The 16,926-nt window shown below is 52.6% G+C and overlaps 1 protein-coding gene across 1 annotated transcript in view; it reads left to right on the plus strand.

Annotated features, from left to right (window-relative positions):
* Nlrc5 (NLR family CARD domain containing 5) overlaps positions 1-16,926 on the plus strand; it is an 81,027-nt gene that overhangs the window by 22,877 nt on the left and 41,224 nt on the right. The window contains exons 2-12 of the mRNA XM_077105859.1: positions 4,197-4,271; positions 4,415-4,512; positions 5,219-5,335; positions 7,960-8,267; positions 9,477-9,524; positions 10,879-10,947; positions 12,131-13,805; positions 14,705-14,788; positions 14,934-15,017; positions 16,374-16,457; positions 16,574-16,663. Coding sequence (XP_076961974.1) covers positions 5,319-5,335; positions 7,960-8,267; positions 9,477-9,524; positions 10,879-10,947; positions 12,131-13,805; positions 14,705-14,788; positions 14,934-15,017; positions 16,374-16,457; positions 16,574-16,663 — 2,459 coding nt within the window. The 5' untranslated portion in view covers positions 4,197-4,271; positions 4,415-4,512; positions 5,219-5,318. The remainder of the gene's footprint in view (positions 1-4,196; positions 4,272-4,414; positions 4,513-5,218; positions 5,336-7,959; positions 8,268-9,476; positions 9,525-10,878; positions 10,948-12,130; positions 13,806-14,704; positions 14,789-14,933; positions 15,018-16,373; positions 16,458-16,573; positions 16,664-16,926) is intronic.

A 16,926-nucleotide genomic window follows, 5' to 3' on the forward strand; every position in this document is an offset into this window, starting at 1 on the left:
TCCTGGAGAGGAATGGATTACTTTTTAATTGAGCATCCAGTCACACTGAGTGCTGGACTCCAGCCCTGTCTCTGGTCTTCCTTTTTCGGTTTCAGTGTCTCGTGTGATGTAGGGACTTTCATTCACACCAGCCATCACTGATCATTTCTCCTGCTCACTTTCTCTTCCCTACAGTTTTGAGGAAATGGCTATTCTAGGTTTTATTTTATTTTTATTTATTTATTTATTTATTTTTGATACCAGGGATTGGACCCAGGGGTGCTTAACTGCTGAGCCACATCCTCAGCCCTTTTTGTATTTTATTTTGAGACAGGTTCTCACTAAGTTGCTGAAGCTGGCGGTGAACTGTGATCCTCCTGCCTCAGCCTCCTGAGGCACTGGGATGAAGGCAGGCGTCATGGCACCTGGCTATTCTAGGTTTAATGTCAGTGTTTATGTGGTTCTGGAAATCAACATGTGCATATTTTAATTCTTGCTCTATAGGAGTCTTATTAAGGAGGTCAGGGCCTAATCCGACAGGATGAAAAGTTGGGACTACTTTTTCTTCTACTAGACACAGGATCTCTGGTTTAACTAGGTCCTTGACCCAGTTCGAGTTGAGTTTTGTGATTGACGAGAGATGAGGGTTTAATTTCGTTTCGTTGCATATGGATTTCCAGTTTTCCCAGCACGATTTGTTGAAAAACTATCTTTCCTCCAATGCATGTTTTTGGCGCCTTTGTCTAATATAAAATAATGAATGGGAGGGGAAGGGAGGGGGCATGGGGGTAGGAAAGATGGTGGAATGAGATGGACATGATTCCCTAAGTACATGTATGAAGACACGAATGATGTGAATATACTTTGTATACAACCAGAGATGTGAAAACTTGTGCTCTGTATGCATAATATGAATTGCAATGCATTCTGCTGTCATATATAACAAATTAGAATAAAACATAAACTTTAAAACTGTGCATTTTAAAAAATTCAGATGGTTTAAAAGAGGACAGAGGATAAAGGGTTCTCCACCCTCCTCCTTGCATTCTCCAGGTCTCCTCCCCAGTTATAGCCCCATTACCAGCTTCCTATGTGGCCATTCAGAGTTGCTCCCTGGGTATACAAATGTACGCACACATTTAAAATATGCAGATTAAATATATTTGAATTTATTTAATAGAATACTTTGGAGTTCTTACCATAACATTACATTACCTAGCTATTTTTCTTTTAAGTGGCTTTTTTGTAATGGTGTATCATAATTTATTTCCTATTGATGAATTTTTGCTTTTTTTCCCAATCTTCTGGGCCGATCACAAGAGAGTGGTCAATATCCTTGTCTTTATACAAAGGGATTCTGACTACCTAGATTCGAATCCCAGTGACTCTGAACAAGGTACTTAGCCTCACTGTCCTCCCCTGTTAAATGGACCTATTGTAAGTCCTTGCCTCGGAGGTCTATTGCAAAGAATAAGTGAGATGGCCTATGAAAGCATCCGGTGCTCTGCACAGTGAGCATTTGAAGCATTGTCACTTAGAGACCTTTTCTGTGTGTCTAGTATGTTCTAAGCACTTTACAGGGAAAACCCACGAGTCCTACTGCCTCTCAATACATTAAAGTCACTATTGTCATTTTATTTATTTTTTGCCACATACACAAGAATATCTTACAGTCCTATGAATGTTAATGTCCTTGAGGCCATGTGCATTTGTAATTTTATGCATCTTGCCAAGTTTCCTTGATCTCCCTTTGAATTTCTTCCACAAACAAACCCTGAAACCAGCACAACTAGTTTATTTGAGAGATGATCCAAGAAAAACCTCCTCCAGACAGGAGAGGAGAGGTAGCTCAAAAAGTCAGGCTGGCCAGCGAGTGAATGCTCTGGGCAGCTGCTGGGGAAGTCGGGGAATCCGCGCAGGAGGCCCACGCCCCGTGGAGTTGCCCTGCCTGAGACGGGCTGGAGTCGGCTCTCGTCAGCCATTGGCTGGGGGGTACTAACCCCTGACCCCCAGGCCCAGGGGTAAGTGCTGCTGGTTGGAGGTTAAGCCTTGAGTGAAGCTGGGGTGATCTGCTGCGGGCCCAGGACACTTGCTGCACCCTCTGAAGGGTTAAAACTGCTTCTCAGTCAGCTCACCATCAAGGACTGTGACCGTTTGTGGCTTTTCTTTTGTGCATTGCTATTTTCCTGCACAGAAAATATTTTTAGTAAATGATACAAACATTTTACTTTAGCATATTAATTCATACTGCATTATTTTTGGCAACTGTATTGAGGCAGAGCTTATCCACCCTTTGATGTGCACAGGTCAAAGATTTCTAGTTAACTTCCTGAGCCCTGCAGCCATCACCCTGGTGCCATTTGGGGACACTTTTTCCTTCAGTGCTGTAAGATTCTTCAACTTAGAATAATTCCAACTCCTACCCCAGACCCTGGCAACCACGAATCCACCCACTGTCTCTGTACCTTTGCCTTTTCTGGACACTTCCCATAAATAGAATCCTAGGAGATCTTTCCTCTCTGGCTCTCTCCACCTGGCATGACCTTTGCTCCTTTTCATTGCTGAGCAACATGCTGTCCTATGGGCATGCTGTGTTTCGTGTGCCCACTCATGAGCCGGTGAGTAGTCAAACTGATTTCACTGTTTGACTATTATTCATCATACTGATATGAACATTCAAGAGCAGGTTTTCACGGTGGTGATATTCTCCCGTCTCTTGGGTGTAGACCTAGGAGTACTGGGTTGCTGGTGACGTTAGGTTTGGTGTCTTAAGGAACTGCCTAACTGCCTTCCCAGGAGGCTGTATCATTTCCATTTCCACCAGCAAAATGTAAGGTTCCTGTTCCCCAGATCCTCACCTGCATTTGTCCATCATATTTCTTCCAACTGTCCTCTGGGGACGGGGGGGTGCATGTTGTGGTCTATTGCAGAGACCATATTGGTCTTCGCACACATAGCTATGTGGTCACGTTTCTCATTTTGGAAAAAAAAATATTTTCACTTTTGAATTAGAAATGACTTTTTAAACTTAAAGCACTCATCTTACCGTGAACTTTTAAATGTCATGTATTTTCCCCACTTTTTCTCTCAAGGTCATTGGTTCGTATTTGAGGTGAATGTGAGGCTCACTCGGGCTCTATTCCATTCCTTTGTCAATTTTTAACCCAATACCTTAAATTTTTAATAATGGGGACTTTATAATAGGCTTCATGATGTCTGGAAACACCCCCAGTATTGACAGTCCTTCCCAGTGAGTCGTCTTTTGACATAATTGCCTTCAGGGTGTGTGTGTGTGTGTGTGTGTGTGTGTGTGTGTGTGTGTGTTTACACGCTGGGGATTGAACCCAGGTCCTTGTGTATGCTAAACTACTATTGGGCTACACACCCAGTTTGCCTTTTTTTAAAAATATTTTTTTTAGTTGTAGATGGACACGATAGCTTCATTTTATTTATTTATTTATTTATTTATGTTTATGTTTATGTTTATGAGGATCAAACCCAAGGCCTCAGGGGTGCCAGGTGAGCTCTCTACCACTGACTGCAACCCCAGCCCCCCAGTTTGCCTTTGTATGTCCAATTCTGACTTAAAACATTTTATAATGAAGCGTGTAAGGCATAGAAACATGTCTTGTCTGGCTTTCTTCTCTAGAGGACAGTTAGTGGGATGTTATCAAGTTGTCTGTCCTGCTGGAATTCAAGTGGCATTGCCTTCCCTCCACGTGATAATTCAGATTTCTTTTTTCCTTTTACTTTCTGCAGTCACAGATAGATTTCTTAGTTCAGGTTGCTGTGGCAGAATACCCTGGGCTGGGTGGCTTACAGGGCAGAAATGTCCTTCCCCCTGCTCCAGTGGCCGGGAAGCCCCCGGCTGGGGTGGCAGCACATCTGGTGTGGCGAGGGCCCTCTTCCTGGTTGGCCAGCTCTGCCTTCTCATTGTGTCCACGCATGGCAGGGAGACAGAGAGTCAGACAGAGACCCACGCAGGGTGAGCTTTCCTGCCTCTTCCTTCGAGGGCACCGATCCCATTGAGGGTCCACCCCCATGACCCCTCACCTCCCAGAGGCCCCGTCTCCACATGTGTCATCTCAGTGGATTGGGGCCTCACCATGGAGTGGACCCAAGTCCATAGCAAGGTCAGATCTCCACTTGCTCATGCTCTTGGGTTCCTTTTTTTTAAAAAAAAAATATATATATTTATTTATTTATTTATTTTTTAGGTGTAGATGGACACAATCCAATGCCTTTATTTTTATGTGGTGCTGAGGATCGAACCTGGGTCCCGCCCGTGCTAGGTGAGCGCTCTACCGCTGAGCCACAATCCCAGCCCCTTGGGTTCCTTTTTGAGTTATCGAATTTAACAAAGTTACATTAAAAAATATCATGAATCCCCCCAGGACCTCTTCAATGAGACCTCTCTTCTTATTTCTAATTGCAGTACTTATCCCTGTCATGTTAGAATATGCCCTATTAATGTGGATTTCTCCAAAGTCCTGGAACGTTCTAGTGATTTTCCTCCCATTTCACAAGTGGATGGTAAGAAAGAAGATGGCAAATTCCAACCTTCTTGGGGGGGGGGGTTGTTGTTTTGTTTTTGTTACTAGGGATAGAACCCAAGGGTGCTTTATCCCCAGCCCTTTCTATTTTTTATTTTGAGACAGGGTCTCTCTAAGTTGCTTAGCCTCGCGGAGTTGCTGAGGCTGGTTGTTGTTGTTCTAATTAGTTACACATGACAGCAGAATGCATTTCGATTCATTGTACACCAATGGAGCACAAGTGAGGCTGGCTTTGAACTTGGCAATCCTCCTGCCTCAGCCTCCCAGGCTGCTGGGATTACAGGTCTGCACACTGCACACAGCTGCCTGGGGGGTTTTGTGTGAGGAAAAATGTTAACACATGAAATGGGGGTTGTTCTCTATTCCTGTGAATGAATGAGTCAAGATAAACCTGCTGAGTTTGCTGGGCTGCACTGTGAGTCCACAGACTCTGAGCTGGAGGAGGAAGAGGAACATCCTCTATTCTAGGTGTGACAGGAAGTGACACCCGGGAGGGTCAGGGTTGTGGTGTGAACACCAGGGACAGAGCTGTGGTTGTGCCCGAGAAGTTGAGGGACTTCCACGGGTTGAATGTCCTCAGGTACCTGCAACAGGCAGGGCCAGGGCTCGGGCTGGGGTCCTCGTCACAGGGCTCTTTTTGGAATTTGGAAAAATGGAAAGAGCAACCTGTCTCCCTCTCTCCTCAGGAACGTGCACCATGGAAACACCTGCAAACCCAGCTCCAGGGACAAGACAGGGCCTAGACACCCATGAGACCCTCTCCATGGGGCCCCTAGAACACCTATCATGAACCAAGAAACCAGGTAGGTGTTTTGTTCTCCTCTTTCCCTCCTGCCTTTCTCCCTCCCATCTGCTCCTTCACTCCTGCTGCTAAACCACTTCCTACCCAGACTCATCACCGCAAACCTGCTGCTGGCCACCAGTCAGCATAACAGTGAAAATCATCAGACACAGGAAACCGGGAGGAGCCACAAGCACCTAATCTACCCACTTTACAGATGCTGTGACTAAGGCACACAGAGAAAAGAAACTTACATAAGGTCACATTATGAGTGTATGAGCTAGGTTGTGCTGTAATAACAAACATCCTCAAAAATCCCACATCAACAAAAGTTACTATCTCTTCTTCTTCTCCTTCTCCTTCTTTCCACTGTTAATGGATTGGGATCTCCATTCCACATCATCCTCCTTCCCAGACCCAGGCTAAAGGAGATCATGTCTGCATGATCTGAAATACTGCTGATCCCTGTAGCAGAGGAAAAGAGAGAACATGGGAAATCCACACTTACTCTTCCAATGTCTGCACAGATGGGACATAGGTCGATTTTTTGTTTTTTGGTTTTTTTTGCACATGTCATTGGCCAAAGCAAGTTTTGTGGCCATGCCCAAGTTCAAGGCAGTGAGGTAGTATCATCCTATCAAGGGCCCAGAAAGAGGTCGAGAGAAGCTGTAAACAGCCCTATGCCTACCATGGAGAATTAGTGACAGAGCTGGGCCAGGCCCCCTTGTCCCCTGACTCTGGCCAAGGATCTTTGTACTGCAGTCCTCAGTCTCCAAGGTTATTTCCTATAAAATTCACGATAATGAAATAACCCAGAGACAGCTGGATGTCTTATCCCTAGGGACGGGACACCAGTGGTGGAAATGAAAGCTGTGTTAGACTGGCTGGAGGAGAAATGGGAAGATGAGGAGCATCCCCAGAAATCTGGCCATCCAGGCACCCTTACCTCCACCAGGCATGGTGTGCTGGGTGATTTCTTCATGGACAGCATGGACTTGGCTACCGTAGCCCAGGAGAGAAGTTATGCCCCAGGCTGTGGCCACATCCTTGTTTCAAGACCGCGTGATCCGGGGGCTGGCTCCTGTCTGGTGCCATCTGGGGCACTGAGACCTTGGAAATGTACCGGTCTTGGGGGCAAGAAATCTTAGTTGTGATCCTGGCTCTGCCCCGTGTACTTGACTGTGATCTTGGGCACATCTTTCACCCTTCCTGAGTCTTCCCATGTGCTCAACGTGGTCAGTGATCCCTGCTGAGGATTATGGAAATGAGCATATTTCATGAATTTGAAAGCTCTATGTCTGATCAAAGACCTATTGCTATCAGGCTAGTTGAGGAGGAATGACAGAAAGGGAAGGGGGCACATGCCGTGGGCCTCTGCTGGGTGCTCAGGGAACAGCGGGGGTCTAAGCATCAGGACACACAGCAGGAGTCAGCGAGGCTGGCTCCTGAGTGGGCCTCTCTTTTCAGAGTTAGAAGTATAATCTCTGGAGTTGGGAGGATTAAATGAGATATAGAAAGCCCTAGAGCCAAGCCTAACACACTATGTGCTTTCCAAATGTGTGCCCTTATTAAGGAAATATTACCACAGAGTACACTTGGAAATGTTACAGCATATTCTAGTGTAAGAGGTCTTCCATTTAGTTAACCAATCCCCAACTGTTGGATTTTAGGTTGCTTCCAATATTTAACTATTATAAATAATTGTGCAGTGAACATTTTTATAAGTAAAAATTTTTATATATACCCATGATCTTTTTCTAAGGTTTTAGAATTGCTGGATCAAAGTATTTAGGCTTTTGCTTGTAAATATGCCCCCTTGGCCTATATTGGGTACTCCTTCCAGCGGGTTGTTTGAGAGTTCCAGTTTAGAAGGGGAGAATTACCATAGAAAGAGGGGAAATGTCTTGTCTTAGCTAACATTAGAGTTTGCTGTGATTAGCAGAAAGCTCCAAACAATAGTGGTTTAAACGGAGTCGAAGTGTATTTTCCTATCAGGTGATGGAAGTCCAAAGTCAGTGCTGAGGGAAGTTGGGCAACTTTACCCTAGACCTTCTTTAGCACTGGCTTCTGCTTCATGATCCACCATGGCTGCCCAAGGTCTAGCCATCACAGTGTCATTCCAACCAACAGCAAGAAGCAAAAGGAGATAGAGAGACAGCACTTCCACTTACATCCCATTGACCAAAACTTACATGGCTACATTTAACTCCAAGGGAGTCTGTGGGATCAAGTCCATTCTAGATCACCAGGGAAGATGCAGGAGTTCTAGTACCAAAGAAGAGAGGAGGAACAAGTTTGGGGAGATAGCTGTGTGTGTATGCTCCATGAGGTTAGCTCAGACTGTGAGAGTAGCACAATGGTCCATGGCAACAAGGATGGCCCTCAGGGGACCATCCTCAGGGGAAGGACTAGGCCGTTCCAGAGAGCCAGGGTGCAGGGAATGGGGGAGGGGCTACAGAGAAGCAGAGGAATATCTAGAGCTGCCCCTAAGCAGAAGCTCAGGGCTCCAAGGAGAGGCCACTTACCTGCCCACGTCCTGCTGCTCAGAGGTGGGGGTGGTTCTTCCTGTCCCTTTGGCTTCTCCCACCCCACTTCCCCTCAGCTTACCTGCACCCCCCGGCTCACCCACCTTCCGTGTCCCTACAGGGCTGGCTCCTCATGGGACCCCATTGGCCTCCAGCTGGGCACCAGGAACCTGTGGAGCTGGCTCATGAGGCTGCTGAGCACACAGCCAGAGTGGCTGAGCACCAAGATGAAGTTCTTCCTCCCTAACATGGAGCTGGACTCCAGTGACGAGCCCCCCAACCCTGAGCAGAGGGTCGTCCTGCAGCTGCGAATGCTGCATGCCCAGGGGCTGGCCACCTGGCAGTCCTTCATCCACTGCGTGTGCATGGAGCTGGAGGTGCCTCTGGACCTGGAGGTGCCACTGCTGAGCACTTGGGGCCAGGAAGACGGTAAGGGTGGACACGAGGGGTGCAAAGCAGCCAGCCCAGCCCCATGTCCTGGGAAACCACTGGAGGCCCAGGGAAGCCCGGGGAGGCCCGGGGCCCATGCAGGCCATACACAGAGGATGATGTGCAGAGCCAGGAGCAAAGTTCTGTATTTCTAGTCACTCCCCAGAGCAAATCCCCAAAGGCCACAGAATCAGCTGGAGCCTGGAGCCCCTCCTGCCACCTTGCTCCTCCCCAGTCAGGCACGGAGAGAAAAGACCAAGTGACTCCTTGGAGCCGGAAATTCCGAACTTCCCACAATGCCCTGGGACTTCCTTCTGCAGCATGGTCAGAAGCAGTCCCAGGGAGAAGCCCCTGAGCTCTACCCACGGGCAGGCAGGTTTAACTCTGTCCAGTTCAATGGGCATTGCTTGGACACCTTCTGTTTGCACAACAGTAAGGGGAACACAAGCCAGTGAGGGATGGCCTTGGATAAAAAGGAAGAACCCCATCACAAGCTCCATCATAGCTAGGTGATGGCTCTCGCCTGTAATCTCAGCAACTCGGGAGGCTGAGGCAAGAGGAATGCAAGTTCAAGGCCAGCCTCAGCAACTCAGTGAGACCTTGTCTCCAAATGAAAAGGACCAGGGATGTAGCTCAGTGGTAGAGCACTTGCCTAGCTTGGGCAAGGCCCTGGGTTCAATCCAAGTACTGCAAAAATATAAACAATGGGGCTGGGCTGGGGCTCAGTGGTAGAGGGCTCGTCTAGCATGTGCGAGGCACTGGGTTCGATCCTCAGCACCGCACGAAAACAGACAAATAAAGGTACTGGGTCCATCTACAGCTAAAAATATTTAAGAAAAAAAAAATACAAACAAATGAACAAAACAGCTTGTCCACAGGATGGCGTGGGAAATCCAAGGGACACACACACACACACACACACATGCATGTGTGTAAATACAAATGCACATATACCCATGCACACAAGTGGCAGACAGGCGTAAACACAGACATGTACACTCATGCAGAGACACACATTTCCACCCACACAGCCCTCAGGGCGGGCCACCAGCTTCCCTCCAACAGATCATTGAGTCTCAACTTTATTTCTTTATTTTTCCTTGCTGAGCGCCCACCCTGTAGCACGGCCCTGAGCAGACACCAGGCCAGAGCTGGGCCCCAGGCATCTCAGCACCCCCACAGCATGTTCTGCTCTGTTCTCTCTTGCAGAGCTGGGAGATGGTGAGAAGCCCCGACTTGGACCTCAGCTCCAACATGGTGAGGGGGAGGGGGAGGGGAGGGGAGAGGAGGGGGCAGGGGATCACTACTAAGCCCCCATGTAACCTGGAGGAGACTGGTGGTGGCTGGTGACTGCCATTTCCCTCTGCACTTGGGTCATGTCCCCATGGCAGCTCCCAGCCCCTCCTCCAGATCTGTGACTTCCCAGACCTGTCCCCAGAAGCCCAACCTGTAGTCGCCAAGGGAGTCTGCTGGTGCTGGCCCTCAGCCCCTCCAGATCCTCTGTCTTGCTTTATTGGGGGAAGGCCCATTCTCACTTCCCTGCCCCCAGCCCCAGAGTCAGGCTTCACAGGAAGTGTGACCACACGCACCTCCCAGACCCTTCAGGCATGACACTCCAGCCTGTTCCCAACAAAGGACCCTCTGCCTTGCTTTCTGATAGAGCTGGAAGGGATCGGCACCCCTCGCTGTCCTCTGGCCACACTCTGGACTCAGTCCTTCCTTTCTGTGGCTTCACCGGGTTTATTCAGCAGGACACAGTGGCCACATCCCAGGGTCAGTGCTAACAGAAAGCACCAGCCTTGCAATCCCAGCTCCCCAGCAGTTCTGAACCCTGTGTTCGAGTCCCTGGTGCATTTGGGCCCTTATCACTGAGCTAGCATGATTGTCCCATGGCTGTGACCAGGTCTGGTGAGTAGATTCAGCCAGTGACTCCCCGGTGGATGTGGGGCTTGTTAAAACACTGAAACACTCTCAAGCAGTTCCAGCCCCTCCGGAGGACCCCTGTGTCCCTCCACAATTCAGCAACGAAGAATCTGACTCCCGCCAGGGACAGGGGCCCGGGCCCTGCACCAGGGGCTGCTCTGAATAGTTGTTGGTGCCAACTGTGGAGAATCCACTGTCCTTTAGACCCTCTCCTTGGTCTCCTTCCTTTCTTCTCTCATTTCTCTCCTCTTGTTTCCTGGTTTCCTTTCCCACACTCTCCTAAGAAAGGCATTCAAGGGACCCTGGACATCCACACAGGATGAGAAATCTTGGCACCATTCAGGGGAGCGAGGACCACGGTGATGAGGAACGGGCCTAAGGCAGGAGGCAGGTCGCAGCCTGGCCCGGCCTGTGGACAACCTCACTCCCAACCAGGCCTCCTGGAGCTGGCCCTTCCCGGGTGGAGGGACAGCCGTGCAGTGCTCAGGGCTCAGAGCAGAGAGCCGCAGGGCTGCTGTCTGTGTCCTGGAGCCTCCACTCCTGCCCCCGGGGCCTGGAACCCCCCCCCCCCCCGCCTCCCCAAACTGCGCTGGCGCGGGCACGGCCTTGGCCCCTGCCTCCCCTCTAAGCACCCGGGTGGAAGCTCGGGTCCCAGTCGCCCCTCCACCGCTCTCTTTGCTCTCTCCAGGCCTCAAGCGCCCTCACCAGGGCTGTGGCTCCTCACCCCGCCGGAAGCACTGCAGAAAACAGCAGCTAGGTGGGTACAGGTGGGACGACCCAGCGTGAGAACCGGGCTGCCCGGCCTGGGCACAGATCCTGCACCCTGTCCCTGGCTGGCAAGGGCCTAGGGCCAGGGACTCTTCCAAGCTTCTAGGAGGGAAGGATTCGAGGTCATGGGGGGCAGAGAGGGCGCAGGATGGCAGGGAGGGGCCTCCCTCAACAGGCGGGAAGCCGGCTTCTCCAGAGATGGCTCGGCTGAAGGATCTGGAAGCACCAAGGGCCCACGGCCTTGTCAGCCAGGCTCTTCCGGGGATACCTGGTGTCCCCAGGGTGGTGGGAGCCTGACCACAAAACAAGTAATAGCATGACCTCAGGCCCAGGGCCTGCAGTGGCCAGTTTGGGGTGAGCAGGGATGGAAGTGGGGAGGGTGCCTGGGGCAAAGGCCCTGGGGACACATGGGAAGATGGTGAGGGCTGGCCAGACCAGAATGGTCCTTGTTCCTAATCAGTACCTGGAAACATGCCCCCCACACCACCAGCCACAGGCAGGGCCAGGGCATTCACGTCTGCACGGAGCAGGCCACTACCTCAGGCCCCAGGTCTCCTCCAACAGTGGCCCCAGTCCTTCCCTGGTCACCTGAGACCTCCGAGTGACTCAGAAATTGAAAGGTCAACACCTGGACTGTAGAGACCCAGCCCCCACAGTCCTCCTGACCCGTGCCTGGGCCCACAGGCTGTGGTGTCCACTCCTGGCCATCACAGAACTATGAAGCTGGGCAGGGGCCTGGGGCTCTCAGAGAAAAAGAGGCAGCTGCAATAAGATGTGCCAAAAGTCCCCCACACTTATGTTATCCCCCAACCAATGGAGCCACCACTGTGTGTGTCCATTCTCTCTCCCTGTGTCGGTGGTAGCCACAGCCTGTGCTGATAGCTATGGACTCCTGGGAATTCTGGTGGTATAAGAACCCCCCATAGTACCTTACCTCCTCACCCTCAACCCTTTTTATCTTGAGACAGGGCCTCGCTAAGTTGCTTTGAACTGGCGATCCTCCTGCCTCCGCCTCCCAATCGGCTGGGAGTACAGGCATGAGCCACTGTGCCCACCCTCACCCCCAATTTCTGCCCCACTGGGGCTAGGGGCTCCAAACAGCCAAATCTTGGGGTAAAGGGACACCGTGGGGGCGGGCTCTTGCACTCATGCCCTCTCCCCGACCCCTACAGAACTGACCAGGAAGTACCTGCAGCTCCTGAGAACCTCTGCCCAGCAGCACTGTGGTGATGGAGTCCCTAAGCCAGGGCAGACCTTTGGCGCCCACCAGCCCTATGTCCCCACAATCCTGCAGTGGAGCCGGGCCACAGCACCGTTAGACCCTCGAGAGGGAGCCGTTCTGGGGGACCCCAAGACCGAAGATAGCACTGACGTGAGCCTCCAGGACCTCTTCAACTTCAAGGCCCCCAAGGGCCCACGGGTGACAGTGCTCTTGGGTAAGGCTGGCATGGGCAAGAGCACACTGGCCCGCCGGCTCTGCCAGAAGTGGGCTGAGGGCCAGCTGGACCATTTCCAGGCCCTGTTCCTTTTCGAATTCCGCCAGCTGAACCTGATCACGCGCTTCCTGACGCTGCCCCAGCTCCTTTTTGATCTGTACCTGAGCCCCGAGGCGGGCCCCGAGGCTGTCTTCCAGTACTTGAAGGAGAATGCCAACCGGGTCCTGCTCATCTTCGATGGGCTGGACGAGGCCATCTACCCCTGCTCCAGCAAGGACACTCTGGGTCCCAATGGCTCAGGCCCAGCCCTTACCCTCTTCTCCGCCCTCTGCCGGGGTACCCTGCTTCCGGGCTGCTGGGTGATGGTCACCTCCCGTCCAGGGAAGCTGCCTGCCTGCCTGCCCACCGAGGCAGCCATGGTCCACATGTGGGGCTTTGATGGGCGGCGGGTGGAGGAGTACGTGAGCCGCTTCTTCAGTGAGCAGCCAGCACAGGAGGTGGCCCTGGCAGAGCTCCAGGGAAACGGGCACCTCCAGAGCCTGTGTGCAGTGCCCGCTCTGTGCCAGGTCACCTGCCTCTGCCTGCGCCATCTGCTCTCTGGAAATGCCCCTGGCCAGTCTGTGGCCCTCCTGCCCACCGTGACCCAGCTCTACATGCAGATGGTGCTAACCCTCAGCCCCTCTGGGAGTCTGCCTGCCAAGTCCCTGCTGGGCCTCGGAGAGGTGGCCCTAAGGGGCCTGGAGGTGGGGAAGGTCATCTTCTATGCGGGAGACATCCCTCCAGCCACCATGGCCTTCGGGGCCACCCACAGCCTGCTGACCTCATTCTGCATCCACACCGACTCTGGGCACCGGGAGATTGGCTATGCTTTTGCCCACCTCACCCTGCAAGAGTTTTTTGCTGCCCTGCACCTGATGGCCAGCCCTTCAGTGGACAAGGACATACTCACCAGCCATGTCACGCTGAATTCTCACTGGGTTCTGCGGACCAGAACCAGACTGAACCTCTCGGACTACCTCCCCACCTTCCTGGCGGGGCTGGCCTCCCTCGCCTGCCGTCCTTTCCTCAGGCACCTGGCCCAGAGGAACGAGGCCTGGGTGGGGGCCCGGCAGGCAGCTGTCCTACAGGTGCTGAGGAAGTTGGCCACCCGCAAGCTCACAGGGCCAAAGGTGGTGGAGCTGTGTCACTACGTGGCCGAGACTCAGGAGTCCCAGCTGGCCAGCCTCACTGCCCAAAGCCTCCCCTATCAACTGCCCTTCCACAATTTCCCGCTGACCTACAGAGACCTGTCTGCCATGACCAGCATCCTGGAGCACAGAGCAGACCCCATCCACCTGGATTTTGAGGGCTGCCCCCTGGAGCCTCACTGCCCTGAGGCTCTGGCAGGCTGTGGGCAGGTAGAGATTCTCAGGTGAGTAAGGGCAGGACCAGAGAAGACCTGGAGGGACTGTACTTGGTGACAATGGAGGCCACCCAGTCTGGCAGACCCCTTCTAGAGAGACTGGATGCGGATCTCGAATATGGGACTGGAATTGGCCCTGTCTGCCCCTTAGCCTCTGGTGCTGGTGGGGTAGTGCCCTGTGCCCAGCTGGACCCTCCTCCTAACCATGGTTTCTAGGCCCTAGGTCTCTCTCTGTCACGGCTGCAGCCTCTGATCCGGGCTGTGTTGGGGTGCAGCCTCTGGGTCAGCGAGTTTCTTCATCCCTAAAATGAGTCTGCAGTAGCACCTCACTCTCTGGTCAGTGTGAGAATGACCTGGGATCGTGCGGGACAAACACTGCCCAGCACAGCCCCCGACCCAGAGCTCAGTATTTGTATTGGCTAGAGAAAGGTACAAAGGAAACCTCCCAAAGCCCAGGGAGTCAACCATGCAGAATTGCATTTCTCTCTTCTGGAAGAGGCAGAAGTAAGCAGTCCGGGTTGGTGGCATGGCTTACTCCACAGGGTCATGCAGGGACCCAGGCCCCTACCCGGGCTGCTCCATCATCTCCTTAGACATCCTATCTGCATGGGCAAAGCTGGGTCCTGGGCATATCTGTGCTCTGGCTTGAGGCAAGGGAAAGAGTGGGCATGGAAGAGACATGCCCAATGTGTTCAAGGTCAGTCCTGGACCAAGCCACTTATCACTTCAGCCACATTCCATTGGTGAGAACAGCCACGACTCTGCTGTCCCCTGTCCTTGTTCCCAATACAATCACAGTGGCAACTCTGTCTACCTTATATGGCCCCCTATCTGACTGAGGAGGGTGTGGAGAAGACCTCAAAGCTCTTCCTGGCACTGATCCTCTGTGCTTTGCTTCTTCCCCACAGCTTTAAGAGCAGGAAGTGCGGGGACGCGTTTGCAGAAGCCCTCTCTAGGAGCTTGCCAACCATGGGGAACCTGAAGACTCTGGGGTGAGCCAGGGCTTGGAACCAAGAAAGACCTTCATCTGAGGATGCCTGGCTCTCCCTTCCGCCCCCTTGTCCTGCGCAGGGCAGAGTCCCAGGCTACCTGCTTCCGCCACCCCATCCTTCCCCACCGTCTTTGCTTACCCCATAGGTTAGCGGGAAGTAAGATCACTGCCCAGGGCGTCAGCCTCCTGGTGCAGGCCCTGCCCTTCTGCCCTCAGCTGGAAGAGGTCAGGTGAGTGATCTCCAGGAGGGCTCGTGGCTGGGGAGAGGAGTCACTCCCAGGACACCCCCCCCACCCCCCCCCCCCGGGTTCCGTACTAGGTCCTGCACATTCCATCGAGGTCTGACCAAGGTCTCATTTTCAATGAGGTATTCGGTCAAGAATGGGATGAGGTGATTCCAAACCAAAGGTTTCCCAAGGCTCCAGAGCAGCCTTCTTATATCTGATGTCTTAGGCCCTCTTGGAGAAGCCCAAGTTTTGAGGTTCCTCTTTCTGTGATGCTAGGAGAAGGGATGGCAGAGCGTGGGCAGAACACAGGCACTGGACTACACATCAAGGCATGAAATACATACCCTCTCGTGCATGCACACATATGCACACACGTGCACAGAAGTACACATTCTCCTACTCAAGTGAACACACCCGCTCATTGATGTGCTGGTGCAGAGCACATACATGTACATTTAGATGCATGCACACATTTAGATCCAAGCACACACCAGCTAATGAGGCATAGGTACACAAATACACCCCTCCCCCGGGTCTGGGAATGAGTGCTCTGGGAAGGGTGGTGCCAGGGACGCACCAGCAGCTCCCTGGCAGGACCACTGCTAGCAGATGGCACCTTTATGATATTTAGAGAAGCTGCCCCTCGCCCAGGTAGGCACATCCTGGCACTAGGATACAGCACGTATCGAGGGGAACATAAGCTTGACCACTGTTCCTGTTGCCCCCTCTGCTGGGGGCCTTTGTGCAGGGATCGCTCTGGTGGGGACAAAGGCCAGGAATATTGCTCTCTCTGTTGCTTGGTGATTATTGACAGTGACCTTCACCTTCTCCCCCAGCACCCACTGATGCTCTCAGTCAACCTCATATTCCCTCCAGCTAGGAGCCCAAGCAGGGCTGGGGTGTGGCCCCCACTTAACAGGGATAGAGCGAGGTCAGAGAGGAACACTTGCTTGCTTGGGTGAGTCAAGGTCAGAGCTGAAGCCAGAAGCAGCATCTGCAGCATGCCCAACCGGACCTTGGTCTTCATACCAGGGGGACAAGAGGCCCTGACCAACTTGGACCCCAGCCACATTCCAGACACAAGTCCTGGGATTGGGATTCTGAGTCTCCTCGCTCCACTTCATGAGACCCCTGTAGCCTGTCATTTAGAAGCTACAGGTCATTAGCCAAAAAACCCATGGGACAGAAGTGAGGCCAGTGGGGGACATTTCCTCCTAGCCGAGCCTGTTGGATGCTAGGGAGCAGGTCACCCACAATTCCTGGTCCCCAATAAGGGTAGCCTTGGCTGTCACCTGCCAACTGGGAAGTCCGAGGACCCCAGCGCCAGGACTGAGGAACTGGGCCTTGGTCTCCCTGCAGGTTCCAGGACAACCAGCTCAAGGACCAGGAGGTGCTGAGCATCGCGGAGGTCCTCCCTCGCCTGCCGCAGCTCCGGAAGCTTGAGTAAGCAGTCCTCCTGCTCCCCGTCCCTGCCGGCTCCTCTCCTGGCCTAAGTCCCCCCTCCCTTACACACCGTTGGGCTGGGGAGGGGTCCTGACATCTGTGCCACAATCATGCAGCCTGAGTCGCAGCAGCTTCTCCACGTCAACAGTACTGTCCTTGGTGAAGGTGGCCGTCCTGTGCCCTACTGTTAGGGTGCTGCAGGTCAGGTGAGCCGAAGGAACGGGATCCTGGCCTTCAAAGTCTGTAGAAACAGGGATGAGAAAGTGGGGAATGGGGAAAGGAGGAGGCGTTCATCTGGAGAGCTTCCAGTCTGTGTTACTCACTCCTGTAGCTCCAGACCCAAGCTCAGGCCCGACACCTGAAACTCAATAAATAGTGGGTGGCTGGATGGGTGCATGGGTGTGTGAGTGGGTAAATGCACGGGTGGGTGGGTGAACAGGAAGATGGGTGTGGATGGACGGTGGAATCA

The sequence above is a fragment of the Callospermophilus lateralis genome, chromosome 18 (assembly GCF_048772815.1).
Source record: "Callospermophilus lateralis isolate mCalLat2 chromosome 18, mCalLat2.hap1, whole genome shotgun sequence".
Classification (NCBI taxonomy): domain Eukaryota; kingdom Metazoa; phylum Chordata; class Mammalia; order Rodentia; family Sciuridae; genus Callospermophilus; species Callospermophilus lateralis.